Genomic DNA, 25,607 nt, shown 5'->3' with positions numbered 1-25,607 from the left:
AGAAACTTCTCAGGAGAATTTAAAGAGATAACCTTGGATGAGGTCACTTGAGGCATGGTTCTTGATCAAGACTTTGTGTGTGCTTGGTACTATATTAGACAAATGTTAAGAAAGCAAAGTCAATCTCTCAAAAATCAGCAAATAGCCCGAGCCTTGCTTTGCTTGTACTGATCTGGTACAAAATCCTTGTGTGATTGTTCCAGGTTTTTTCAGCTCACTGCACATAACATCCTTTGAATGTACTTGTTTAGTTGCAGTGTATTTGGTGACTACACCAAATACACTGCAACTGAAGACAGGAGATTGCAGATCCTTGGGGGTTTTCCTTTGGGTCACAGATACTCATGACAGTATGTTCCACAGTGTTCCTCAGCAGCATGATGCTTTTCCCCACTTTTTCCAGGGAATGATGCTTAAGCACAGAGAATTTCCTCCTCTCTTTGGGTGTATGACATTTGTTATGCATGTTGTCTGCTGGAGCACTTGAGAAACACACACTTCCTAAACTTTTTTTCCAGTGATACCCATTTGTGATGTGAAATACAGTTGCCTAAACATAGAAATCTGGTTGTATTTTAGGCACTCCAAAGCACCTTCCCCTAGAGGTTTGTGATTTTCTGAAAGGGCAGTTGGAGACCAGCTGTGCTGTTTTGGGAGCATTCACAGTGGTGTTGGTCCATCAGGCACTTGAACTGTGCTTGATATTGGTTGTTAGCCTTGGAATCTCATCCAGAAGAGGATGAACACTCAGGCAGTGACCATGTTATAGGCACCTCAGGAGAAAGGAAGATATGGGATCAAATTCTGCTGCCTGAGTCTTGTCCAAGAGACCTGGTTTTGCTGCCCTCTGCCTTGTTGCCCGCTTTCCAGCTTTAAAAAGGAAAAGTTCCAATGAAAATTTTCATTTTATAGTCTAGTATAGTTTATCAGTGGAATGAGTGAAGGTTTCTCTTAAAGTACAGCTGAGGAAAACTAAAATAATCAAGAGACTTGGAAAAAACCTTAAATCCAGTGTTGGCCGTTGGATTTCAGGGTTCAAATATGAACCTGAGAAGTTCAGCTTGTCTTAAAATATGACTGAAAACAAACACAAGCTCCAGTCACCAGGGTAAATAGTCTTTTCCATGCATCACAGAGGTAATGATTGACAGCAAAGACAGCTTCTTGAGAGCAGACTATGTTGGCTAAACAAGTGCTGTTCTGGAGGTGATCATTTCCATTTGTAATCTCTAAGAAAAGCAGCAGATTGACTCATCAGAATTGACTAACAGAGTTCCGTTTTATGTCTGGGATTGCCATTGAGCAATACCCAAACTCTACTGGCTCTGTAATAGGGTGGAGCTGGAGGAAACAGTTTTTCTCTGAGGAGCTGCCTCCATTCATGGATTTAAGGTTTTTTCCAAGTCTCTTGATTATTTTAGTTTTCCTCAGCTGTACTTTCTTAAGAGAAACCTTCACTCATTCCACTGATAAACTATACTAGACTATAAAATGAAAATTTTCATTGGAACTTTTCCTTTTTAAAGCTGGAAAGCGGGCAACAAGGAGCATTTTGGGCAGAGTCCTGCCATAGCTGTGCTGTCTGACTGGTGTTACCCTTAACTCCTGTTATGGTGATAGGTTTAACATCATTAGATCCAAAAGAGCTTTTTGAATCTAATTATCTTAGAAAAAACCTATTACAGGGTTATAGAATATTTTCCCAAAAAGTCACAAAAACTTCAGGGCATTTGTGTTTAAATACATTATGAATGTATTTAAGTTTTAAATTCTCTGAGAGAATTGCTGCCAGTTTTCTTCATTCTTTGAACCTGGAAAAACCAAACAAACTTCAAGTTTCTTAATTTATGATTGTAGTTATTACTTCCTGCCTGTTTATAGCTATTTTTTTTTCTGTCACAAAGAGAAATAAACTCTGTTTTTAGTGAGTTTTCCTTCTTGCTTGGGAACTTATGTGTGTGTGTAGATATGTAAAAATAAAAAAAATGCCAATAGCCATTTGGAGTTGGATTTATAGTTTACATCCAGCAAAGATTGATTGGATTTTTGCTTTGAGGCTGACCATGCAAGGCTCTTTGCCTCCCTTAGGAATTGTACTGGGTAGGGTCTCAGAGTTGTTGGAGGCTCAATAGTTCTGCTCTCCCTTTAGCACTGGCAGTGACTCCTTGTGCTGATGCAGGTTGAGGATTTGACACTGTCAAATCTGTGTTTCAGAAGTAGCTGTTCTTGAGCTCTTTAGTGAACAAGGAGAATGATTGTTGGCCAGAAATACAGAAGCTGTTCTCTTGAAATAGGGTGTTTGTAACTTTCAGAATTTACTAGCAAGCATTGAAAAATGTTAGTAAGCACAACAGGAGTTTCTGTACCTTGTCTTGTATTCATTATGGTACTCTGACTTTCAGTGCTGTGGATTGATGCCTCTGAGATTTAGACCAAAACTCCGAAAATCCAGACTTTGAGCAAGTCCTTAAATTAGATAAGCAAGCTAAACTAATGTCAAAGTAACTGAAGGGAAAATGAAAATCTATATTTTAGGAGCTGAAAGGGATAGTTTGAAAATCCATAAGTTACACTGTCTCTCACATTGTTTATTTAAATTTTCTTTGACTTAGTAGCAAAGAGTTATTTTAATCGATTTCAGTACATCTGAATTCTGTGAAATCTCCTTAATTACTTCTGTTTCTAATGGATGGTTGGTCAGATTCCAAAGTTGTCACTGCATGCTTTTTATTTTTGTAATTTCTGGGGAATGTAAAGGTTGCATTACAATTTATGGGCTGCATCACCAGCAATGAGGGCAGCAGGGCGAGGGAGGGAATTTTGATTTCTTGACCATTTCATCATTTGATTTAAGAGCTCTTGTTTGTTTGAAGCCTCTTAGTGATATAGAAAGCGATGATATTGTACTGTTGTACTCCTATTTAAGTAATTTTTAAAATCCCTAATTAAATAAAATTCTGTTAAGCTGGTGCATCAATTAATAATTTCAAGGGTTGGGGGTTTCTGTTTTGTTTTTCCACATAGTCTAAGGATACTGACATAGCTGAAATGAGTAAGAATGCACTGTTAGGAGTATAGGTATCAGCTAAAATGCAAGTAGTTCCACCCAAGCTTGGTGTCAGCCCTGTAGGAGAATTACTGTCCTGCAGAATGTTTTTTTCAGTCATTTCAGGTACAATGTGTGATCATTCCTTGGGTATACTCATAGAGATGTAGTGCTGAAGTTTCTCTTGGTAGCATTGCACAGTAATTGCATTAGAGGAAAATTGGGAGTTCTTGTTTTAGTATTGTGAAACAATTTGGTAGTTCCCTTTTCCAGTCTAGCTCTTCTAAGCAGATAAATTAAGGGAACTGTCCCTCAGAGGTGCTTCCCACCGTGTTAGCTGATCTAATTTTAGTCCCATTAGTCCCATCTTGTAGCAACCCTTGTTTTTCAGTGCTGTCTGCAGCCAGGTAGCTCTCAGGCAGTTTTTCACCTGTGGCCCTGTCCGTGTGTGTCAGGGGGTGCTGTCTCCTGTATGGACAGACCAACAGTGTCTGTCTGTCACATCTGTGAGCCCTCAGGGCTCCTCTGCCTTGCAGCAGCTCTTGGCAGTTGTGTTGAAGTCCAACCAGTTGGGAAGTCTTTCTTTTGGAAGGGGGTCTTTTCTTTCTGCTGTGTGATTCCCTCCAGGCTCCTTTTTCTTTAAATGCAAACAAGCTTTTAGAAACTTTTGGTCAACAGCAAACAGGAGCTGCAAGGTACTACCTTGTGAGTTTTGGCTGCAATAAATTTAGATGTTAAACTTTTTATGAAGACTTTTAACCTGTGTGTTCCAAGGTTGGCGTTTTCTTGTATTTGTTACTCTCATGGAAGCAGAGGTTTGCTTAGCGTGATGTGGTCGACCTGGAAAGAGAACTCAAGTGTCCCCAAAAAGAGAAAGACAGATGAAAAGTAGTATGTATCAGCACAGACCTCTGACACATTGTTCATCTTCTGTTTTCATTGATATATAATAACTCTGAGTAGCTGACACTCTCAGGGGATGTCAGGAGAGAAAAGAATTTTGCCCTGGGTTTTTCAGGAATGGCTGCCTCTCCAGAGTGTGTCTGCTGAAGTATCCTGCTGTAACACACATCTTTGGACTGCTGTCTTGTGAGTCATCAGAAGGACTCTTAATTAGGTTGCCATGGCAAGAGCTTGAGCACATTTTGGGAGCAATCTAGATCATTCCCCCTTTTTGATTCCTGTGCTGCAGAGCATTTCATAACATGAAGTGGAGTTCATGGGCTAGCTGAAACTCCTCTCCCTCTGCCCCAAAATCTATAAAAGTAAAATACAATGGCATGGTGTTAGATATTGTGACTCTCACCTCATCTCTCCTGAAGGTTTGTGACTCTCTTAATCCTGGGATGCATCACCTCTGCCATTAAACATACCTTTCTATGCTCTGTGTTGCCCCAGAGGAGCTCACCCATCTTGGCACTTGAGATGTGGTGTGGTTCATGTATCAGGAATTGAATTCCATTAGTGACTTTGGAGATTTAGACCAAACACTTAAACTGGCAGAAGAAAGAGAGGTCATTTAGGGGAACTGTGCAAAGTACACTTTCCTGCAGCCTCTTAAGGTATATTGTGATGTTGAAATTATTTATGTGAAATTTCTGTATTGTAATGGCTGGTGCTTTTCTTGGGAGAACAAAGTGAATTCTACTTTAAGGTCTAGGTTTTTTGCTTGCTTGTTTATTATCTTGGCACAAAATCTGGTCACTTATTCAGTAATATTTTGTTGTTTAGTTTTAAATGGAGATAATTTTCTGATAGAATCATTGAATTGTTTGGATTGGGGAAGGACCTTAGATTGTCCAGCTCCAGCCCCCTGCATGATCAGGGGCAGCTTTCACCAGATCAGGTTGCTCAGAGCCCCATCCACCCCAGCCTTGGACACTTCCAGGGATGGAGCATCCACAGCTTCTCTGGGCAGCCTGTGCCAGGGCCCCACCACCCTCACAGGGAAGAATTAATCCCTAATATCTAATCCAACCCTGGCTGCTCTCAGTTTGAAGCCATGCCCCTTGTCTGAAGCCCTTCTGCAGCTCTCTTGTAGCCCCTTGGAGGCCTCCCCAGAGCCTTCTCTTCTCCAGGCTGAACAACCCCAGCTCTCTGCTCCTGTGTCCATGGCAGAGGTGCTCCAGCCCTCTGATCACCACACTCACCATGTTCCTCATGTGCTGGGATCCCAGGGCTGGGTGCAGCATTGCAGCTGGGATCCCAGGGCTGGGTGCAGCATTGCAGCTGGGATCCCAGGGCTGGGTGCTGCATCCCAGGGCTGGGTGCAGCATTGCAGGGCTGGGTGCACCATTGCAGCTGGGATTCCAGGGCTGGGTGCACCATTGCAGCTGGGATCCCAGGGCTGGGTGCACCATTGCAGGGCTGGGTGCAGCATTGCAGCTGGGATCCCAGGGCTGGGTGCAGCATTGCAGGGCTGGGTGCACCATTGCAGCTGGGGCCCCAGGGCTGGGTGCAGCATTGCAGCTGGGATCCCAGGGCTGGGTGCAGCATTGCAGCTGGGGCCCAGGGCTGGGTGCAGCATTGCAGCTGGGGCCCAGGGCTGGGTGCAGCATTGCAGCGGGGATCCCAGGGCTGGGTGCAGCATTGCAGGGCTGGGTGCAGCATTGCAGCTGGGATCCCAGGGCCGGGTGCAGCATTGCAGCTGGGATCCCAGGGCAGGGTGCACCATTGCAGGGCTGGGTGCACCATTGCAGCTGGGATCCCAGGGCTGGGTACAGCATTGCAGCTGGGCTCCCAGGGCAGGGTGCAGCATTGCAGCTGGGGCCCAGGGCTGGGTGCACCATTGCAGGGCTGGGTGCACCATTGCAGCTGGGATCCCAGGGCTGGGTGCACCATTGCAGGGCTGGGTGCAGCATTGCAGCTGGGTCTCAGCAGGGTGGGCAGAGGGCAGAATCCCCTCCCCTGCCATGCTGCTGCTGCTGCAGCCCAGGACATGGGTGGCTTTCTGGGCTGCAGTGCACATTGCCATGTCACTGCCATGTCACCTTGAGCTTCCCAGCAGTCAGCACCCCCAGGTCCTTCTGGGCAGGGGTGCTCTCAGTCCGTTCTGTGCCCAGACTGTGCTCAGGATTCCCTGTCCCACAGGCAGGCCCTGCAGTTGCTGTGCTCACTGAGCTTCACAAGGACTGCATGAGCCCACGTGTCACCCACCCTGGGCACACCCTGTGGATGGTGTCCCTTCCCTGCAGCCCTTGCTGAGGGTGTGCTCACGCCCACACATCTGAACAGTGACAGTCCAGCTGTGACTCCTGGGGCACACCACTCCTTGTGGGGCATGATACATTATCAAAGTGTTGTCTCTCTGCTGAACCCTGGATATCAGGCTGCATTTTAGCCAGCTGCTTCTCATGAGTTCATTTCTCACTCTGATGTCTTGGTAGCAATGAAACAGATGTGTGCCTGTATCACAGATATCACAGATGTGTTGTGGCCTGTAATGCATTGATTTTTTTTTTCTTTTGTCTTTCAAGTGATGCTCATGAAATTAATTCTTGAGTAATTAGGGGAAAAATATCTCCTGGTTATCCTCTAATTTTGCTGCTCTTTGTGATGTGTTCTCCTTTGCCACGTTGTCCTTGGTACAGCATACCTGAGAGGAAGCAGGGAGTTCTGGCTGAGGATGAGCTGTGTGAGAGCTCTGTACTGAAAGGCACCTCCACACGCTAACTTGGGAAAATTGGACACTTGATGGATGGTGTACTGATTCTGGCTGGCAGTGTGAAGGAAGGAGCACCCTTTATAAAAGTACTTAGCCAGTCAAGCCCTGGCACAGTTGCAGTTATCATGTCAGAGGTTGTGGTTTTTACTAATCTAAGCTGTATCTGCACTGGTAGGATTTGCTAGCAGAGCTGTGTCAGTAAACCCTTTGTACTGTCATCAAAACTGTCTTTTAAGTGCCAGGGACCATGGCAAAAAAAAAAAAATAGTGTGGCAGAAAGCAGATTTGTCAGATGGATAATGAGTGTGGATCAGCACAGATACTGCCTGTGCTTCAGCTCCCAGTACTAGGTAAGAGATAATTGAAGGGAAAAAGCCCTGGACAACTCTTTTCCTTTACTGAATGAGGATGTAATGAACTAGAGGGAAAAGATTGCCTTAATGGTGGTGTCATGATTCTCAGTTGTTTATTGATTGCCCTCTCCTGCTTTCTCTGTGCCAGTACATAACTCCCATAGGTTATTTGTCAGGAACTCCCTTTTGTAGAGGAGATATGGATCGTTGGATCATGCACCAAATTGTCTTGGTTTTGTGTAGCGAGAATCAGCTGGGATTCATGAGCATTGATGTCCCAGTGATTTCCATTTTAATCTTTGTGCCACTCTACTGAGAGCTCAGCTGAGGTGACAGTGGCAGAGCTGAGGAGTCAGCCGTGGTCTCAGCCCCCCCTGTGGACTGTGACCAGCTCTTTGCAGTGCAGCTTGCTGGGCTTGGGTTTCAGTTTCAGCCCCACCTCTGCCCAGCTGAAGCACAGAAGTGAGCCCAAGCAGATAAGCTCTGTTTGATTGCCTGTCATCCCAGCTGGTTTGTTCCTTGTGGAGCTGAGGTGAGCCCCACAGTAGTGTAACCTACAGAGTCCTTCATTGTGAGCTCCCAAATTGATTATTTTGGAAGGAAAGCCTTCTCACACAGAGTGTGGTGAAGCAGAGATGGATGGAGTTCATTCCATGCTGCCTGTGGCAGGGACCAGTAGTAATCACTGTGGGAAGAGGAATACTCCTTGGTGTTCTTCCCAGTTCCTAAGTCAGTGTTTTTAGGATGTTCCTGACCTATGTCACAGTCACTGCTTTACTGCTCATAATGTTAGTGCTTTAATATTGTTCTGTAAGTGATCTTATTTTGTTATGTTTGTTAAAAATGTGTTCATCTTAAGGTACATTAGATGAAAAGCTATGTTGTGTTACATTTTAAAAAACTTGGATTGAACATTAGAAGTTACTAGCAGGCCACAGAATATGGTCTCCAAAGAAAGTAAAGAAACCATGGGAAAAATACTGTTGAATTTCTTTAAAGTTAGTTTTAAAAGGGATACACTTCTTATTGAAATTGTATTTGGGTAAATACTTCATTAATTATGATTTTTTCCCCTAGCTTTGTTATTGCTACAATTCCCTGAAATGTGGCTGTGCTCAGGTGGGGTTGGTCTCTTCCTTCAGGCAGCAACAGACAGAACAGTGGATGCAGTCTGAAGCTGTGTCAGGGGAAGTACAGGTTGGATATTAGGAAAAAGGTTGGCATGGAAAGAGTGATAAAGCACTGGAATGGCCTGCCTGGGATGTGGTGGAGTCACCATCCCTGGGTGTGTTTAAAACCAGACTGGATGTGGCACTGGGTGCCAGGGTTTAGTGGAGGTGTTGGAGCTGGGTTGGAGTTGATGATCTTGAAGGTCTCTTCCAACCCAGTGAATTTGTGCTAGTAGAGAATGGCTTTACTGAGTGTAGGTGTTTGTTTGAGAGAATATCCTCTAAAGAAAATTGTGCCTTAGAGGATTGTGGCTGGAGCATCCCCAGACCTGTTCTTGCAGTTCCATTGTTCTCAATTTCTGTTCAGAAGGCACTGAAAGTGCACGTGCACCTCCCTTGTGCTGGTACTTGGGATTCTCACCCTCCTTCCTTATGTGATCAGCTTGTGCTTAAAGTGATGTTTTCCCCCAGCCTGTTGTGTGTGGTGCCGGTGTTGTGTGTGTGTGGTGCCGGTGTTGTGTGTGTGTGGTGCCGGTGTTGTGTGTGTGTGGTGCCGGTGTTGTGCGTGTGTGGTGCCGGTGTTGTGCGTGTGTGGTGCCGGTGTTGTGCGTGTGTGGTGCCGGTGTTGTGCGTGTGTGGTGCCGGTGTTGTGTGTGCGTGGTGCCGGTGTTGTGCGTGTGTGCGTGGTGCCGGTGTTGTGCGTGTGTGCGTGGTGCCGGTGTTGTGCGTGTGTGCGTGGTGCCGGTGTTGTGCGTGTGTGCGTGGTGCCGGTGTTGTGCGTGTGTGCGTGGTGCCGGTGTTGTGCGTGTGTGCGTGGTGCCGGTGTTGTGCGTGTGTGCGTGGTGCCGGTGTTGTGCGTGTGTGCGTGGTGCCGGTGTTGTGCGTGTGTGCGTGGTGCCGGTGTTGTGCGTGTGTGCGTGGTGCCGGTGTTGTGCGTGTGTGCGTGGTGCCGGTGTTGTGTGTGTGTGCGTGGTGCCGGTGTTGTGTGTGTGCGTGTGGTGCCGGTGTTGTGCGTGTATGTGGTGCTCATGTTGTGTGTGTGTGGTGCCGGTGTTGTGTGTGTGTGTGTGGTGCCGGTGTTGTGTGTGTGTGTGTGGTGCCGGTGTTGTGCGTGTATGTGGTGCCGGTGTTGTTTGTGGTGCTGTGTGTGTGTGGTGCCGGTGTTGTGCGTGGTGCCAGTGCTGTGTGTGTGTGTGCTGATGTTGTGTGTGGTGCCGGTGTTGTGCGCGTGTGGTGCCGGTGTTGTGCGTGTGTGGTGCTCATGTTGTGCGTGGTGCTCATGTTGTGCGTGGTGCTCATGTTGTGCGTGGTGCTCATGTTGTGCGTGGTGCTCATGCTGTGTGTGGTGCTGATGCTGTGTGTGGTGCTGGTGTTGTGCGTGTGTGATGCTGGTGCTGTGTGTGGTGCTGATGCTGTGTGTGGTGCTGATGCTGTGTGTGGTGCTGACGCTGTGTGTGGTGCCGGTGCTGTGTGTGTGGTGCCGGTGCTGTGTGTGTGGTGCCGGTGCTGTGTGTGTGGTGCCGGTGCTGTGTGTGTGGTGCCGGTGCTGTGTGTGTGGTGCCGGTGCTGTGTGTGTGGTGCCGGTGCTGTGTGTGTGGTGCCGGTGCTGTGTGTGTGGTGCCGGTGCTGTGTGTGTGGTGCCGGTGCTGTGTGTGTGGTGCTGATGCTGTGTGTGGTGCTGGTGGTGTGTGTGTGTGGTGCTGATGCTGTGTGTGTGTGTGGTGCCGGTGTTGTGCGTGGTGTTCATGCTGTGCGTGGTGTTCATGCTGTGTGTGGTGCTGATGCTGTGTGTGGTGCTCATGCTGTGTGTGGTGCTGGTTTTCCTGTCTTTCACCTGGGGCGTTTCTCACACTCGGCTCAGTTGAGTTCTTGGAACGTGTGAACTCCAGGCCGTATTTCACCATGTGAAATAAATCAGAAATGAAACTGCAGTGTCCTTCTGCCTCCACTTTTGCCACTGCTTCAGTCTCAAAATTGACCCTTAGATGTAGATCAGAAAATCTGGTACAAAGAGAACCTCTGGAAAGGAATGGGAATAATAACTGCAAAGCACTAGAAATAGTTCCAAAGGAGACTCTTGCTTTGCATTTTTGCTTCCAAGGGTGGGTAGAATGGCACGTACAGAGTTGCAGCATTTTTTGTCATGTAACAAATATTCTGGGGTTTGTGATGATGCAGTATGGGCAACTGAGCCAACAGGGGATTGACTGGATACCAGGTTAGGAGAAAATTGCTTCAGCTTCTGCCTGGCCAGAAGTGGGCATATTGTCTGACAGCTTTCCTTGAAGCTCCAGGTAAGTTCTTTGGGTTTCTGTGCCCAGTGTGCTAGAGATAGTAGTTGTTTTTTGTGATGAAGTGTAGGATTATTATTGTTTTCATTAATTTTTAAATATACTTCCCAAGGAATGGGTGAGGCATTCACATGCCTGTCTGTATACCATATTGCAATATAGCAGAAAGGTTTGTGGGGGAATGGATGGGTGGGGTAACCCTAAACAGCACACCAGGGAAAGAAGCTGAGTCATAAGATTTCCTTCTGCATGGAGACAGGCTGGGATCTCTCATTCTGAGCTTTGGTATTAACAGGCTTTTCTGCTTATGCAGAAGCCCCTTACAAGCAGCAGTGCTATTTCAAATCAGTTTCTACTTCACGTTTCTGTATCTGTGTGTTAAACTGCAATTTCTTTAGCAATCTCCAAGTCACAGAGTGCAATGTGGTGTTAGGGGCTGCAGTGAGCTGGTGCAGCCCAGTGGCAGTGGCTGCCCTCTTCTTTTTCCTGCATGGTGCAGGTGTCTGCTGGAGAAGGAGGCTCTTGGAGAGGCAGAAGGATCAGTAAATTAATTGAATGGCAAGAGAGAAGCCTGCTTAATGAAAGGAATCAGATGGCATTTGGTGCTAAAGAAACAAGCAGGGCTATGAACTGCCAGGGTTTTAATTGTTTGGAAATATTCAGAAAGTAAGAAGCTATGTTGCATTATTAATTTCATGTTTATGTAGAAATTTATTTTCCAATCTTACCCTTTTTTTTAATCCATTGAATTAATTTTTTTTTGTTCACTTCACTGTTCTTCTGTGTTACAGGAGGAAATTTTTTCTTCATGATTTTAGTTTTTCCTTGAATTAAGTTGCCATTTTTAAAGAGGGGATTTTTTTTTCCATTTTAATCTTTAAGTGGGTCACACTACAAATAATTCTGTGATGCAGAGTTGTGAAACTGTTTTTGAATCACATTAAAGCTTTTGTGTGCTGCAGACTTGGTAGAATAAGTTAATAGTGAATTTTAAGAAAGATGTTAATGTTCTGTGCTGGGTGGGACATGGCAAGTATGAGATGAACATGCCTGTCCTTCAGGAAAACTTGTATGTATGAATTATATTCCTCACAAAATTATCAATATCACAACAGATCCAAACAGATCATTGGTGTAATTCTTTGATCCACATTTTAAAGTTATGTTGGAAGAAATACTGAAAAAGTGTGTGGAAGTATTTAGAGGATGGCAAAAATGCCTTAGACCTGGACTATACTGTTAAATTTTGCCAGTAATTATCATTTACAAGCAGAGCCATGCTCTGCCATGGCTGCACGGAGCAGTTCATTGTGGTGTGGCTCCTGCTTTTATCAGTCTCCTTTCCTTTGGGATAGGAAAGTTTTGCAGGTGAGCTTGTATTAATAAACTCTGCTAGACACATGTTTTGGATGAGAGGCTGTTGGGTTTCAATTCATTTAACAGATCCAAAAGAAAAGAACTACTTAAAATCTTTTAATCCAGTGGGAAACCATGCATCCAGAATGAGGATACTGAAAGATGGAGTAGAACCCAGCACATGAAAAATGTGCAAGAATGTTCAGTGAGGAATGTGAGTACTCAACTGAAATAACCCACTGAAGAAATGATGGCTGCTGCCCTTGGTGACTGCACTTGTGCCCTCACAAGTGCTAAGGCCTTTCAGGAATTGTGCTCTGGGCAGGGATTTGCAGTGATGAGCTGGCAGCAACATTCCAGCTGCTTCCCAGTGGCACCTGGCTACTGTCCTGCACGTGTCTGGGACAAAGCACAGGCAGGAACTTCAGCTCCTGATACCCTGAGAGCTGTGACATTTCATAATCTTGTACAAGAGGCTGAATAGCTAATAAGGTGTCGCTTCTGGCTTTGAAGTACTCAAGTTTTTTTTTTTTTCCCAAGGAGCATGGTAGCTTGCATAAAAAATGGTTCTTGGATCAAAGGCATGGCTGTCAGTCTTCCTTTGGGATGCTGGGCATGTCTGAGTGAGACAGTGCTTTTAAAAATGCATAATTTCTCGATCTGTTCCTGGTTTTATCATTCCAACCAGACTTCACAGTGGTGAATTCTAGCTGAGCTAACAGCCCCTCGTAGCAATTACACCTCAAGAAAACTGATTTATGTTATTGTTTTCAATACTGGCTTAATGATCCCTGTTAATCAAGAAGCATTCAGCAAAAGAGTGAGTTGTGAGGGACGTCAGGGCTATCAATACAAATATGGGCTTGCTGCATTATATTTTTTTAATAACAGTGTGCCCCTTTTTAGCAAGATACAACATGCTGTGTCAGTAATAGGCTGATAAATTGTCAATTAAAAATCCACTTACAGTGCAACCCCCAACTGTTTATTGTGAAACTTGGTGTTTTGCCTTTGTAGACGGATTAGTTTATTTAAGTGTGTTTGCTTAAGCCATTCTCCCATGTGTTACTAGCCCTGTGGAAGGTAACTGACACATGATATGATTTCAGGATAGGAGCTGGGGCTTCCCTCTACCTGTTGGAGGAGGAGAAGCTGCTGTGCCCTCCCTCATGACTGCCTCAGCCTCTCCTCATCCCCTCCTCGGGCTGGCTGTGGCTCACAGCTCAGGTGCTTTGTGTGCTTTGTCTTAAAAACCTTTCAGAATCTTTATTTCTTGTCTCTCATTTTTGTTGGCTTTGTCTTCTGCCATTTTGGTCAGATCACTCAGCACTCTGGGCACTGGGACAAATATCAGGCTTCTCAAAATAACTGATGGAAAGTGACCTTGGCCCTCCAGCCCTGCTGTTGATTTGGCTCCAGCCTCACCATGAAGTGCTCCTCTGGAGAGATCAGGAGCTGAGGGAGCTGATGGACAGCTGCTTGCAGCTCAAAGGGATGGTTTTTCTACATTCCCTACACTACTCATTGTTTCTTTTCCTTTTACATGTTAGTTTTCTGGTAGCCTGGTGAGTGGCCCATGAACAGGGGAAGGGGTGCTGGGAGCTGGGGGAGCTGTGACCTCTCCATCAACTCCGGGCTTGGCTCATCTGCCCTGGCCAACCTTACTGGGAATTATTTGGCCTTACTAAAATTATGTTGGTTTTGTTTGATCTGCAGCAGTTTTCTTCTTATGTGCACATGAAATGGATGTTCCATGGGCTCTCTCATTAGGCTTGGAGATTTTTAACATGTGCAATTGCAGCCAGGAAATAGCTGAAGGGTTTTTTCCTCCTCTTTTCCTCATTAGGAGCTTGTAAAAGCAGTCACCTTAAACTCTTGGGGTGTATAAACAAGGCAGAAAGATGCAGCTCAGGAGTTAATATAGTGCAATTAAATGATGAGGGCCACAATAGAATTAGGATTGAGTTTATTGCACCTGTTTGTTTCACAGAATTGGAAATGTGGGGCTTTTGTACATTAGTTAAGGAGCATTTTGCATGGGGATAGGTGGTTTGCTCTCTGGAGCTGGAATATATGTGGATATTTAAATAATGCTTTATTTATGGATTATACTCTGTGCAGAGAAAAAAAAAGCTTAAGCTTTATGTTGTGGTAAATTCATGGTATGTATAAAGTAAAAAGGCTTGAGTTTGTGTCCTTGCTTATGGTACTGTATGGCTTTCCATTCAATTTAGTCCCTTTCCCTTCTTCCCTTTCAAAGTCTGTGCTGGTGAGACTTGGGTGCCACAAATTCATTTGTCTGTGGAGAAACTACACATGTTAGTGCAGTTAGGAGTGTAATTGTACCATTTCTTATACCTGTATTGTTCTGAAAATAGTAATGCAGGCATCTCATGGTAACAAAAACTTACTTCCTACAACAGAAAAAAACCCATTTTTCTAGTAAGCAATCAGGGTTTAAATGGTGGCACACACTTCTCTTATAGAGAGGTAGCATATTTTCTGACCCTTCAAACAAAAAAAGCTCAGCTACATGTATTTATTCTTTAGAGAATTTAAATTGATTAAAGAAAAGGAATTTGTTTATCATGCTTCTGTATTTTTTCCTGTGGCATTTCTTTTTCTGCTGGAGGGTTGTCCTCACAGAAAAATGCTGGGTTTTGTTTCTTTTTTCTTCAGCAGACACTTTGAAATCTTATATATAGAATGCATTAGATTTAAATCAGACATTATTGATTGTGTGGCAATCCAGTGAATCAAAAATTACAAAGCCTTACAGATAAAGCAAACTGCATGGCTGCCTGGTGCATTGACAGAGCTGGAAGTTATATACTACTGCAACAGTGGGGCTCTATCTCTGCTTATCACAAAAGCCCCAATGTCCCAGAGTGCCTGAGTGTGTCAGTGGAACCTCGAGCTCTGCATGGTTGGCCTTGTGCCATGTTGTTGTTACATGGTCCATTGGTAACATCACATTTCTGTTTGTGGCAGTGACCCCAATGCTTTGAGGACCTTAAATTTTGTACCTTTAACCTGCTTGAATACTGGTGAAATAAAAGGCATGCCTGAGAAACCTGAGGTTTGCATAATATTGTCCATGGTCTCTTGTAACAAATGATGGAGGTGAGGTTTCTGGGAAGGGAAGATGAAGCAAAGCAGCCCAGCAGAGCACAGAGCTGTCCATGGACTTGTGGCAGTTTAACCCTTCAGGAATCCTATGATCCTTTGTTTAGCCACAATCAATGTTTTATCCTAAATCTGCAAGGCAACCAGGTGCTAGTATTGTGAATCAGTTATCATTTGACATGATGTAAGGCCTATTCTTATTTACAGAAAATGTCATTTGATGTTGTTCCCTTTTTGTGTTGTGTTGCAGATGTGGTGGTGGCAGCTCTTTCCGATGCCTCACAGATGTTGGCATTGTCTATTGTGTCCACAGTGCTGCTGGGGTAGTTTTGCTGGGCTGAAAAAGGAACAGCCTGGCTGTGTTCTCCTGCATGAAGTACAGCTTTGAGACGAAGCACTGCTCCTGCTTGCTTGCTTTTTTTTTCTTTTATTTTTTCTTTTTTTTTTTCTTTTTTTGGCAGGATGTGGCCCAGGTTTTTCAGTAACAGAATTTTGCTTCAGGGTTTGTGGGATCTTCAGTCTTGAGGCCCCAGGTGATGTTCCCAGCAGTGCCATTGCATTCCTTCCAGTAATAAAACTGAAATGGCATAAACAGTGTATTTACTCCATTTTATATAATAAAAGAAATACCTTGAGGCAAAATGTCATCTTCAGTAATCAAGGATGTAGATTTTCCTTCTTAGTGGTGCTGACAGTCATTCCTGATTTTTCTAAATTGCTTATGAGAGGTTCATACAGGAACTTACCTGGATTGGGAGAAAATGTTTAATATGAATGTATGCTGGTGAGCTGTTATTAATTGATTATTTTCTACTAGATATGCTGGTATATAGAGTGAAGCTTGTTGTGAATTGAGTATGCATGTATGTGTATCTGATTTACACAGAACCTGGAAGGTTTTAGGAATAAATCAAAGCTACAGATTATTGTTAATTTAAAGAAAAAAATGGGCACTGTCTAGAGGCAAATCAAGTTTTGCAAACCTAGACCTTTGGCACACATGAGGACAGTTGTTTATCAATATCCTGTATTTCCATAGGTTTTGTGTTATCCATGTAGTCTTTTAGACTCTGGGAGTAGCATAGTTCTGATAGAAATTGAGTGTGCAGGGCTGTTTTCTTTGGTTTGATTTATTTGATTTGTATATTGCTGTCATACCAGATTTTGTGGTTCCATATGTTTTTGCTCTCTCAGCTGTTTTGACCCCTAGTGGATTTGCTTGTGTTTTAATGCCTAATCCAAGGAATCAAGACTGGCAATTTCTCTTTGTACTGGGATATATTTGATATATTTGTACATATGTTGTCTGATTGTTAGTTCCACTGTTGATCATGGGTTTTTGGATGAGCCAGTCCTTGTCTGTTACATGGGTATAGCCATCACCCAGAATGAATAGGCAGAGTAGTTGTTAAATACTGTTACTATCAGTGCTGATACACAAACATGAAAGAATCCAGATTTGTTTTTAGGGCTCATCTTCATTTGGCAGAGTAGTAGTCAAAGGGAGAGATAAAGAGAACATTTAAAATGTTGCTGTGATGCCTGAGGTGTGTCATCTATGTTGTGGGGAAATTGTGTTTATTTTCACACTTCCTCTTTCTAGGAAAAAAAATACCACAATTTTCCTTAAATATTGTTTTAAATGCCATTGTATTTTCATTACATTAAATAACAGTCAGTAGTGGTGCTTTGCTTAGCTGTAGGTTTCTGTTCCACTAGCTGTGATCAAGTTTGAGGCATAAAATTCTCTTGTCAAAAGAAAGACCTGTGGGCACTTTTTGATCTCTTTTTATCTCTTGCTTTTGTAATTTCAGTGTTACAGACCCTTTTTTATGCAGATTGTGAATGAGAGGTAACTGTAATGACATATACCAGAAAATAAATGCAAGAAAGTCCTTGTGATCTGTTAGAGAATGGAAATGGCTGGTGGAAGGTCTTGTTTCAGCCTTCCTGCTGATACTTCTATCTGGAAGCAATCTAATTAAAAACTACCTACCTTATGCTTTAAGTCATTTGTAGGCATGGAACTGTGAATGTATGATCTCTGTAACTGCTTACCTGAAATTTCTATTTATGGAAATTTACTTGGCTGAAGATTCAAGTTCTTCTGTTCTTACCCTTTAAAGTTTTGCCCATGGGCCAACCAAACTTATGTATTTGAAAAATAAAAATAACTCAAAAATAGCATTGCATTGGGATTTTTCATCCTTGATCAAAACTGTTGAGTAAGATCAGGAGTAAGGTTGTGGAGTTCCTGGTGGGTGAGCTGGTGTTATAATCAAGGAGCAAAGTGCATTGTGTCAGATAGGATCCTTTACCATGGACTGGTTAGAGTTGGCTTGTTCCTCACCACACTGACACTGCAGGGAGATAGAAATTCACCTTTCAGGGTAATCCCCCTTTTGGAATGACAGTGCAGGCTCTGCTCTGCTCTGCCAGCTTCAGCTGTCCTTTGTGTCTAGCAGAAGTAGCTCTGTCAGCATTTTTAATGGAGGATTTCCTGTTCTCTTCTGGCTAGATTAGAGTTGTAGAAGTATACTTCATGTAATTCACTTGTAAGAAGGTTTTATTATTGTTTAAATGTGGGTGTATGTGTTTACTGACAAGGCTTCAGTACACTCCTTTATTCCAGTAGTACTTTTCTATTTTGTACACAGAAGAGAGTATGTATATGTGTATGTGTGAAAGTAAATATGTGTAAATATACAGAAGAATAAATGTATTTGGATTCAAGAGCCAGATATTTTTAGGGAAGGAAACTTTCTCCTGTAAGACATGTTTTATCTTTTTGAGAAAGACACACATGAGGTGTTGGTTTTAATGTGTTCAAGTGCTGTATGTATCCCTGCTAGGTGTCACATTTTATTTCCCATGTGTGAGGTTGAGACTGTATTTGAGTATGGTTACAGATGTGAGCATGCCAGGTGTGTGACAGGAACAGGCTGCTGCTCGTGTCTGTGGGTCCTGCACTAAGGTGCACACCTTGGGGTCTGCTTTGCATTTGCAAATTCATTAGGGAGTGAACCTGGGTAAAAGCATGAACCTGGGCCTGGGACACCAGGAGCTGTGTGTCAAACACCTCGTGGGAGAAGGCATTTGGCTTGACAGCACTAATGGGAATAATTGATCCTTGTAAGTCTTGCCCATATGGGGCATGTGTGCAGTATGTGGCTTTGGATATAATTCATGTACTCTTTAATTTGCTCCTGAAGCATAAGATGATTATCTTAATGTGAGTTCTTCAGTGTGTATCTTGTACTTCCAAAGAAATAGAAATACAAGTATTTAAGTTTGTCATGGCAAGCTCTAGTTCACCTGTCAAGGATCATTTGTTCCATGTATGAATACCTTTGCTGCTCTCTCTTTGTGTGTGTTATGCAGAACTCAAGTTTCTATTTTTGATGTACTTTCTTTCTCCTCCTTTTCCAGGTGAAGCAGGAGCCACAGAAGGAAGACCTTGTGGTTTGCAATCATGCCATTCCCCTTTGGCAAGTCCCACAAGTCTCCTGCAGACATAGTGAAAAACCTGAAGGAGAGCATGGCAGTTCTAGAAAAACAAGACATCTCTGACAAAAAGGCAGAAAAGGTACAGTTGGGATGTTCCAGTTGCTAAACTGTATTTGAAAGTGGGGGAAAGGGGGAATTTACAGCTGTCGAAACTGAAACAATTAGGAATTATTTTGGTGGTTTATACTCTGATAAAGGGTAATTTATGTACCTTTGAACAGGTGTGTGTCCTGTTGGCTGGTTGGCTTACGCCACTGGCAGCTGATAATGACATTTAAAATGATTTGGCACTGGAGGACATTGCATTCCTTTAATAAACAGCTCCCAGCTGTACAGTGTTCTGGTCTTGTGACCACCACAGTGCCTTCACTACTGCACAAGTAGTTCTGTCTCTGCTTGTCCATGCAAATCTTTACAGAGCAAAGTGTCTCTTCCTGAAGCTGAAGAACTTTGTGTCTTCATGGATAGAGAATCTATTTTGGCTTTGCTGCCTCTTCTTCAGCCCACAGTAAGATGTGAGAAGTTCCTGTGCTAGTGCAATTTCCTTTTCATGGGTGTCTTGTACTTCAGGCTGTGTATCTGGCCCCAGTCATTTCCTTCTCAACTGGCACTCTGGCTTTTACAGCTTTACAGGAACTGACCTCAGAGTTCATCCTGTGTGCAGCTCCATCCCACCTGAAATTCCCCACCTGGTGAACTGTGTGGCTGAGGTTGAGATGAGCACCCTCCTTGGAGCCTCTCCCAGAATTATTTAACTCTTGTGTGCCACTCTTGGCATCCACTGAGTCCCATATTGGAGTTAGTCACAATCTTTTCATGTTCACCTATATTTTTAAGCAGAGTGTGGCCAGCTCTTCTACATTCAGTTTCACCTAAATTTGGCACTATTACTTCTAAGGGTCTTAATTAAATTGCCATCTTAGTTCTGCTATTCTTTAATAATTAGCATCTTCTACCCCTTTGCCATCATGTGGTATTTCCAGGTGTCTTGCAGTGTACCACAATAGTTTGCTCTGATGCTTTTTCTCTCCTATTGTAGAAAAAAAAATGTTACATTCTGTTCTGCAGGCTTGTGTGAAGGCTGGAAGGTTTTCATTTGCTGCTGCTATTGTATCTCTAAAAGAGCCTTCTGTAAGGAGAGGAGGGATAGGTGCATTCTGATGAGACTTGGCACTGCCTCCTTTATCTTGGCCTCATTATTAGTTCCTGGTCTTAAAATCTGTGTTCTCTTGTGTCCTCTTTTTGCTGGGACCCCTAATGGGGAGCAGACCAGCTCACCCCATGGTGTGTGCCTGTGTTCCTCATGCTGCAGCTGGAGGTGGGTGTTACCTTTTCTTCTTGCTGGCCTTTTTGAAAGCCCTCATTTCTGTGAGGCTGCTGCTCTGACAAGAAGCAATATGCTAAGCTAAGCCTGTGGAGTGGTTTTTCCTGTGTCAGACAGAAGGTGACACGTTGTGCCTGCAGGAGAACAAAGGCAGCCCACATTGTCTGGGTGAAGTGTGAGGAGGGTTAAATCCTGACATCCAAGGCAGTGAGCCTGGGCATGGTGCTGCTGTTCCCCATCATCCTTGCTGTTCACAAAGGAGCTGATGAATCCCAGCACCCACACCACCAGTGCCCACATCTCCATGCAGAGATTCATCAGGAAGTGTTTGTTTCCTTGGCAAGCCAAGACTTCAGGAAGGTGACTCCGGTTGTGACTCCTTAGCTCAGGAAGTTTGCTGGTCTGATGGAGAAAGTTCTGCAGTGTCCTATGGACCAGTCATCAGATCTTTGAGGGCACAGCTCTGTGAGCAGACACCCTGAATTTGTGCCCTCTTCCTGTCCAGTCTGTGGAAATGACTGGAGTGAATTTGGAGTTCAAGGACAGTGGCCTTTATTAGAAAAGAACAAACATTTCTTTATGCCCATATGTCAGTATTTAGGCATCTTTTTCACTGTCCATAATATTATGATAATCCTTTCTGCCATGTAACTTTTTGGCCTCCTTTGGAGAAGAATTCTCTGCTGGTGGCAGGGTGAGTTCTGGGGCTAGTAGTGGGACAGAAATAGAAAAACTCACTCTACATGAAGCACAAAATTTGCTAAAAGGGGAGAAGGATGCAAAAGTTGCTCTTGTTTTTATGAGTTCATTTTTTTAGTGATGGGATGTGTAGAAAATACAGTGTGTCTCAGTAATCTTGTTATTGTTGCTGTTTGATCCAGGGATATGCTTTTGCAGCCTGTCACATATCAATGGTGCAATTTCAGTGCTGGGTCAGCATGCTAAATACCCAGTATTGGTTATAAAAGTACCCATTTGGGTTAAGGGACTACCTACTTTTCTTACACACTTTCATTTCTTATAATACAGAGAAATACTACTCGTATAATACTATACGTAGTATAATACTACGTGGAGAATGCTCTTTGACAATTTTGTGGCACAATTGGAAATACAGATTTATAAGAAAATTAGACAAATAATTTTCCCTGGAAGTCGTAAGTGTAATTACGCTTGAGCAGAATTCCTCATTTTTTTCAGTGCTTAGGCTGAAATTTACAACCATTAATGTTTTTTGAGCAGAAACAAAAAAATCAAAGGAGGTAAAGATGTTTAAGTCTTGGACAGTGTGTGTTCCTGTCCATACTTTATAATCAAAATAGAAGATATTCTTCAAAGTAAAAGAGGTAAAACAATAGTACTGTCTTGTTCAATTATGAAACATTTTGCCCTCTAACACTGGAAAATTTGTTTTATAATCTAAAATCTGAAATTCAAGTGTATCCTAGTTACATGTTAATCTAGCTTTTGAGCTTAGTGAAGACTGGAGAAAAATTAACCAGGTAGTTCTCCAGGTGGTTTGAAATGTCTTTAATCATGTGGTGCTCGTTTAGGAGCTGGGCTGTGGCTCACTTGTCCCACCTCCCTCTGTGCCACAGATCTGGTGCTTGCTGCTGCACTGCTGTGCTTAGCACAGGGGTTGTGCCTTGCTGTCTGTCAGTATTTGGAAAGAGAAATGAGATGTCAAGTGCTTTATAAGTGAAAAGTGTTCATCATTTATGCTGCTTGTTCTCCATTGCCTGTGCTCTCTCAGAAAGGGGCCTAAAGGGAAGGGAAAGGAAAGCTCCTTTCCCATAAGCAGGATCTCCCCTTGATCTACTCCATTGGTTAGTCTTTGTTATTAGTCTTTGTTCACATCTCTTCCTCCTCTTTGGCTGATGCCAGCATTTTTCTCATACCCCACTTCCCCTGGTGTGTGGCACACATTTACTGTGCTGCAGGTAAATATTTACTCATGCAATCAAGTTGTTCTTCACCACGCTGTGACCTTGGCTTGCCCTGTCCCACAGCTCCCTTTGGAGCCCTGCTGTGGTCCCAGGCAGGCTGGCCCTTGCAGGCACGGGCTTTGTCTCTCCTGGATGTCACAGCTGTGTGGTGGCAGCACCAAGAGCTGCTTGGCTCAGCTGTGCCAGGCTGCCAGAGGTCAGATTTCATTCAGGGAGTTCATGCTGTCATTCACAAAGCAGTAAAATCCTGGATTTGTTACGCGTGTGTGTACAATTCATCTGTGCTTGAAGGAAGGCTAAAGGTTTAGCCATGTGCCTGGCCTCCAGTGTGGGGCTGGTACTCAAGGGGTAAAGCTGAGCCTTCTTTAGGAAGTGGCAGGTGAGACAACGTGCTTCTCTTCTAATTGAACTTTTCTGTGCTGTCTCCATGCTAAATGTTCACTGGAAAATCATACAATAATTTTTGGCCTTTAGGTGTGCTGCTGCACTGATGTAGTAACTGATACCTTTATGGAATTGTATGTTTTTGTAAGCATTTTGAAATCCAGCCAATTTAAGTGGTTATTAAAATAATGCTTTTTAGTTGTGATAGATACTGCTTTAGACTACTGAAATTATTCACCCAGTACAGGTTCAGAGCTATATCTGGTTTATCTTTTTGATGGATGTTTTCATTAATAGTGCAGTTTCTGGAACTGCATTATCCATGGGTAGAGAACCCCCAGGCACTGGGCTTCCATGGGCCTGGAGACTGCCAGGCTCTCTGGAAATATTTCAGGACTGGCCATGTGTTCTTTATCTTTTTCTACTGTTCACAAACCCCAGATAATCCAGCTGTACAACTCTAGATAGAGGATCTGGGCTTTGCACTGCTTACCATTGAAGGAAATACTAAATTTTAGGGTATTTCACTGATCTTTCCAGAGACTGCAATAAACCATAGCTATAAAGATGTGCAGCTATTCTGGTGTAACAGTCATATGTGTGACTCCATGGTGTCTGCTTTTACTTTTGAATAGTATCTTCCTGTCCTTCATAAACACAGAGAAGTAAATACTTTCTTTATTTTCCTTGCTTTGCATTTCACTTTCATAGTGTGGCTTGTCCTCAGATGGTATTGATTTTCTGGCACCATTACATTTCAAATATGACTTGCCATGAAATTTTTCTCTAAAATTCAGGTTGCTCCTAATCAGTGTTGGGAACATATAAATACAGATGTTAATACTTTAAAAATTAAAATGTTAACATATAAAATATATACTGTTTTATATATACTTATATAAAATATATACTTATACTCTCTATAAAATACATAGAGAGTATAGGTATTCTATATATATAAAATGCACCCTGGGCATATATTGTACTGGGTATATTTTATATATTTGTACATATGTTGTCTGATTGTTAGTTCCACGTTTGATCATGGGTTTTTGGATGAACCTCATTGTGTGTTTTGATCTTTCTGTCTGGAGTTTTTGTCCCCTCCTGAAAGAGAGCAGTGCATTAGGCAATTTAGATCTCAGTATCTTAGAAAATCTTGCAAGTAATGCTAGCCAAGCTTATCTTATCTTTCTTGATTTTGTTTGTTTTTAGTGGTTCTTTACTTGGCTCTTCACACCAATATTTAACGCAGCATTATATTTTTCAGTGTAACTATGTAAATTCCATTTTGCATCTGAAATGGCAAAAATAGGTCTGCACATCTTGTATTTGGAATATGTCTGAGAGTTCATGGAATATACAAGAGTAAGGAGGTTCTAGAAGTTTGTCAGAGTTTATTTCTAGTCCTTTTGATGTTGAATTTTGGAGTAGAGGAACTATAAGGATGTTACATTTTATGGAAGTGTAGTGCATTGATGGACATTGGTTACTGATATAAGATTCCAGAAAACCTCAGTTTGCAGAAGATTCCCAGAAATGGAGCTGGAGTGCTGCAAGGCAGGTGCTTTGATGTGTGCTGGTCAGACCCTGGCACAGGTTGCTGCAGAGGTGGTGGGGTGTCCATCCATGGAGCAGTTGGGAGCATGGCTGCCCACAGCCTGGGCAGCTTGGCAGGGCTGAGGTGGCCCTGCCTGGAGCATCCTGATGGCCTCCTGAGGACAAGCCACACTATAAAAGTGAAATGCAAAGCAAGGAAAATAAACAAAGTATTTACTTCTCTGTGGTTATGAAGGACAGGAAGATACTATTCAAAAATAAAAGCAGACACCATGGAGTCACACATATGAGTGTTACACCAGAATAGCTGCACATCTTTATAGCTATGGTTTATTGCAGTCTCTGGAAAGATCAGTGAAATACCCTAAAATTTAGTATTTCCTTCAATGGTAAGCAGTGCAAAGCCCAGATCCTCTATCTAGAGTTGTACAGCTGGATTATCTGGGGTTTGTGAACAGTAGAAAAAGATAAAGAACACATGGCCAGTCCTGAAATATTTCCAGAGAGCCTGGCAGTCTCCAGGCCCATGGAAGCCCAGTGGCTGGGGGTTCTCTACCCATGGACAATGCAGTTCCAGAAACTGCACTATTAATGAAAACATCCATCAAAAAGATAAACCAGATATAGCTCTGAACCTGTACTGGGTGAATAATTTCAGCAGTCTAAAGCAGTACCTTCCAGCCTGAGCTGTGCTGCTTCTGAGGGATGTGGTTTGGTGGCAGCCTTGATTTTAAGGGTCTTTCCAGCCTCAGTGCCTCAGTGGTTTGTGTCCCTAACTGCTGCTTCCCACTAAAGCTCTGTGCCATGCCCAGCTCCAGTGAAGCACATGCAGGTGCTCTTGGCAGCTGTGAGGAGCACTGAACTCCTCCTGTCTCTCACTGAAGTTACCAAACTGAATGTTGATGTTGGGCTAGAAGGTTTTTTTGTTTTATAAACCATCAGTGTTTGGAGACACTGAATTATTTTCTGCCTGCTTTGCTAGCATTTCCATTGCTGGTATCTGTCTTGGTAGCGAGGGAGAGCCCTCAAGTGCAGTTATTGAAGTTTGGGGTTGGGAGGCTTGTCCTCTTCCCTGGGCTTTTGGTAGGACAAATTCTCCACTGGCCTTCTTAATGCCAGGCATACCCTCAATACTGCCATGTTTCAGCTGAAATAGGAGTTCCTCGAGCTGCCTTTCTTCCTCTTTCATTTGCTTTCTACATTAGTGTGCAGGGACAGCCTTTGCTTCCTCTTCCCTTGGTAGCCATCCATCAAAGATATCTCTTCATATCTCCATGTCTGACAGATGTTCCTGTTCTTCTACAAAAGAGCTGTTTCCTCTGAATTTCAGAGAACAATTGTGTGGTGTAATTCTGCTCCAGCATGGGGAGCTGCTGTTCCCATTTCACCTCTTCAGGAGCTGCTGTGAATCAAAGTGGTCTTACTGAGCACCTGCTTCTTGCTGTCTTACCAGCAGTGCACAGAAAATCCCTTGGGATTTCGATTGAGGAGGAGACAACTGGACTAGGAACTCTGAAGTAACAGGAAGAGGGAGGCAGCAGGGATTGGAAAGTTGTGGAGGAGCTAAAAATGATACAGAGCCTCCTTAAAGGTCATGGAATCCTTGCTTGCATACCTAGCAAAGCTGGAATGGCTTTAGCTCAAATAGTGCATGGGTCATGCTGATCTTAAGCCTCTCTGGATAAAAAGCACAAATGAGAAATCTTTTTACACACTCTTTATAAGACTGGCAATGTCCAGGAAGTGGTCATTTTTTCACTTTATTAATTTTCTGTAAGCTATCAATCATGAGTACTTTACATTAAAGTGTATGCATACTTTGTTGGCAGGTTCATCTAATTACTAAAAATCAGTGCACTTACAAACCATTCAGACTTTTTA

General features: G+C 43.4%; 1 protein-coding gene across 1 annotated transcript in view; it reads left to right on the top strand.

The window, feature by feature from the left end:
- CAB39 (calcium binding protein 39) overlaps nucleotides 1-25,607 on the top strand; it is a 45,919-nt gene that overhangs the window by 5,130 nt on the left and 15,182 nt on the right. Inside the window, exon 2 of the mRNA XM_054638997.2 lies at nucleotides 18,435-18,591. Within this exon, the coding sequence (XP_054494972.1) occupies nucleotides 18,478-18,591 (114 nt within the window). The 5' untranslated portion in view covers nucleotides 18,435-18,477. The remainder of the gene's footprint in view (nucleotides 1-18,434; nucleotides 18,592-25,607) is intronic.

The sequence above is a fragment of the Agelaius phoeniceus genome, chromosome 10 (assembly GCF_051311805.1).
Source record: "Agelaius phoeniceus isolate bAgePho1 chromosome 10, bAgePho1.hap1, whole genome shotgun sequence".
NCBI lineage: Eukaryota > Metazoa > Chordata > Aves > Passeriformes > Icteridae > Agelaius > Agelaius phoeniceus.
Note: the sequence above shows the minus strand (reverse complement) of the source record. Positions and strands in the feature narration are given on the sequence as shown.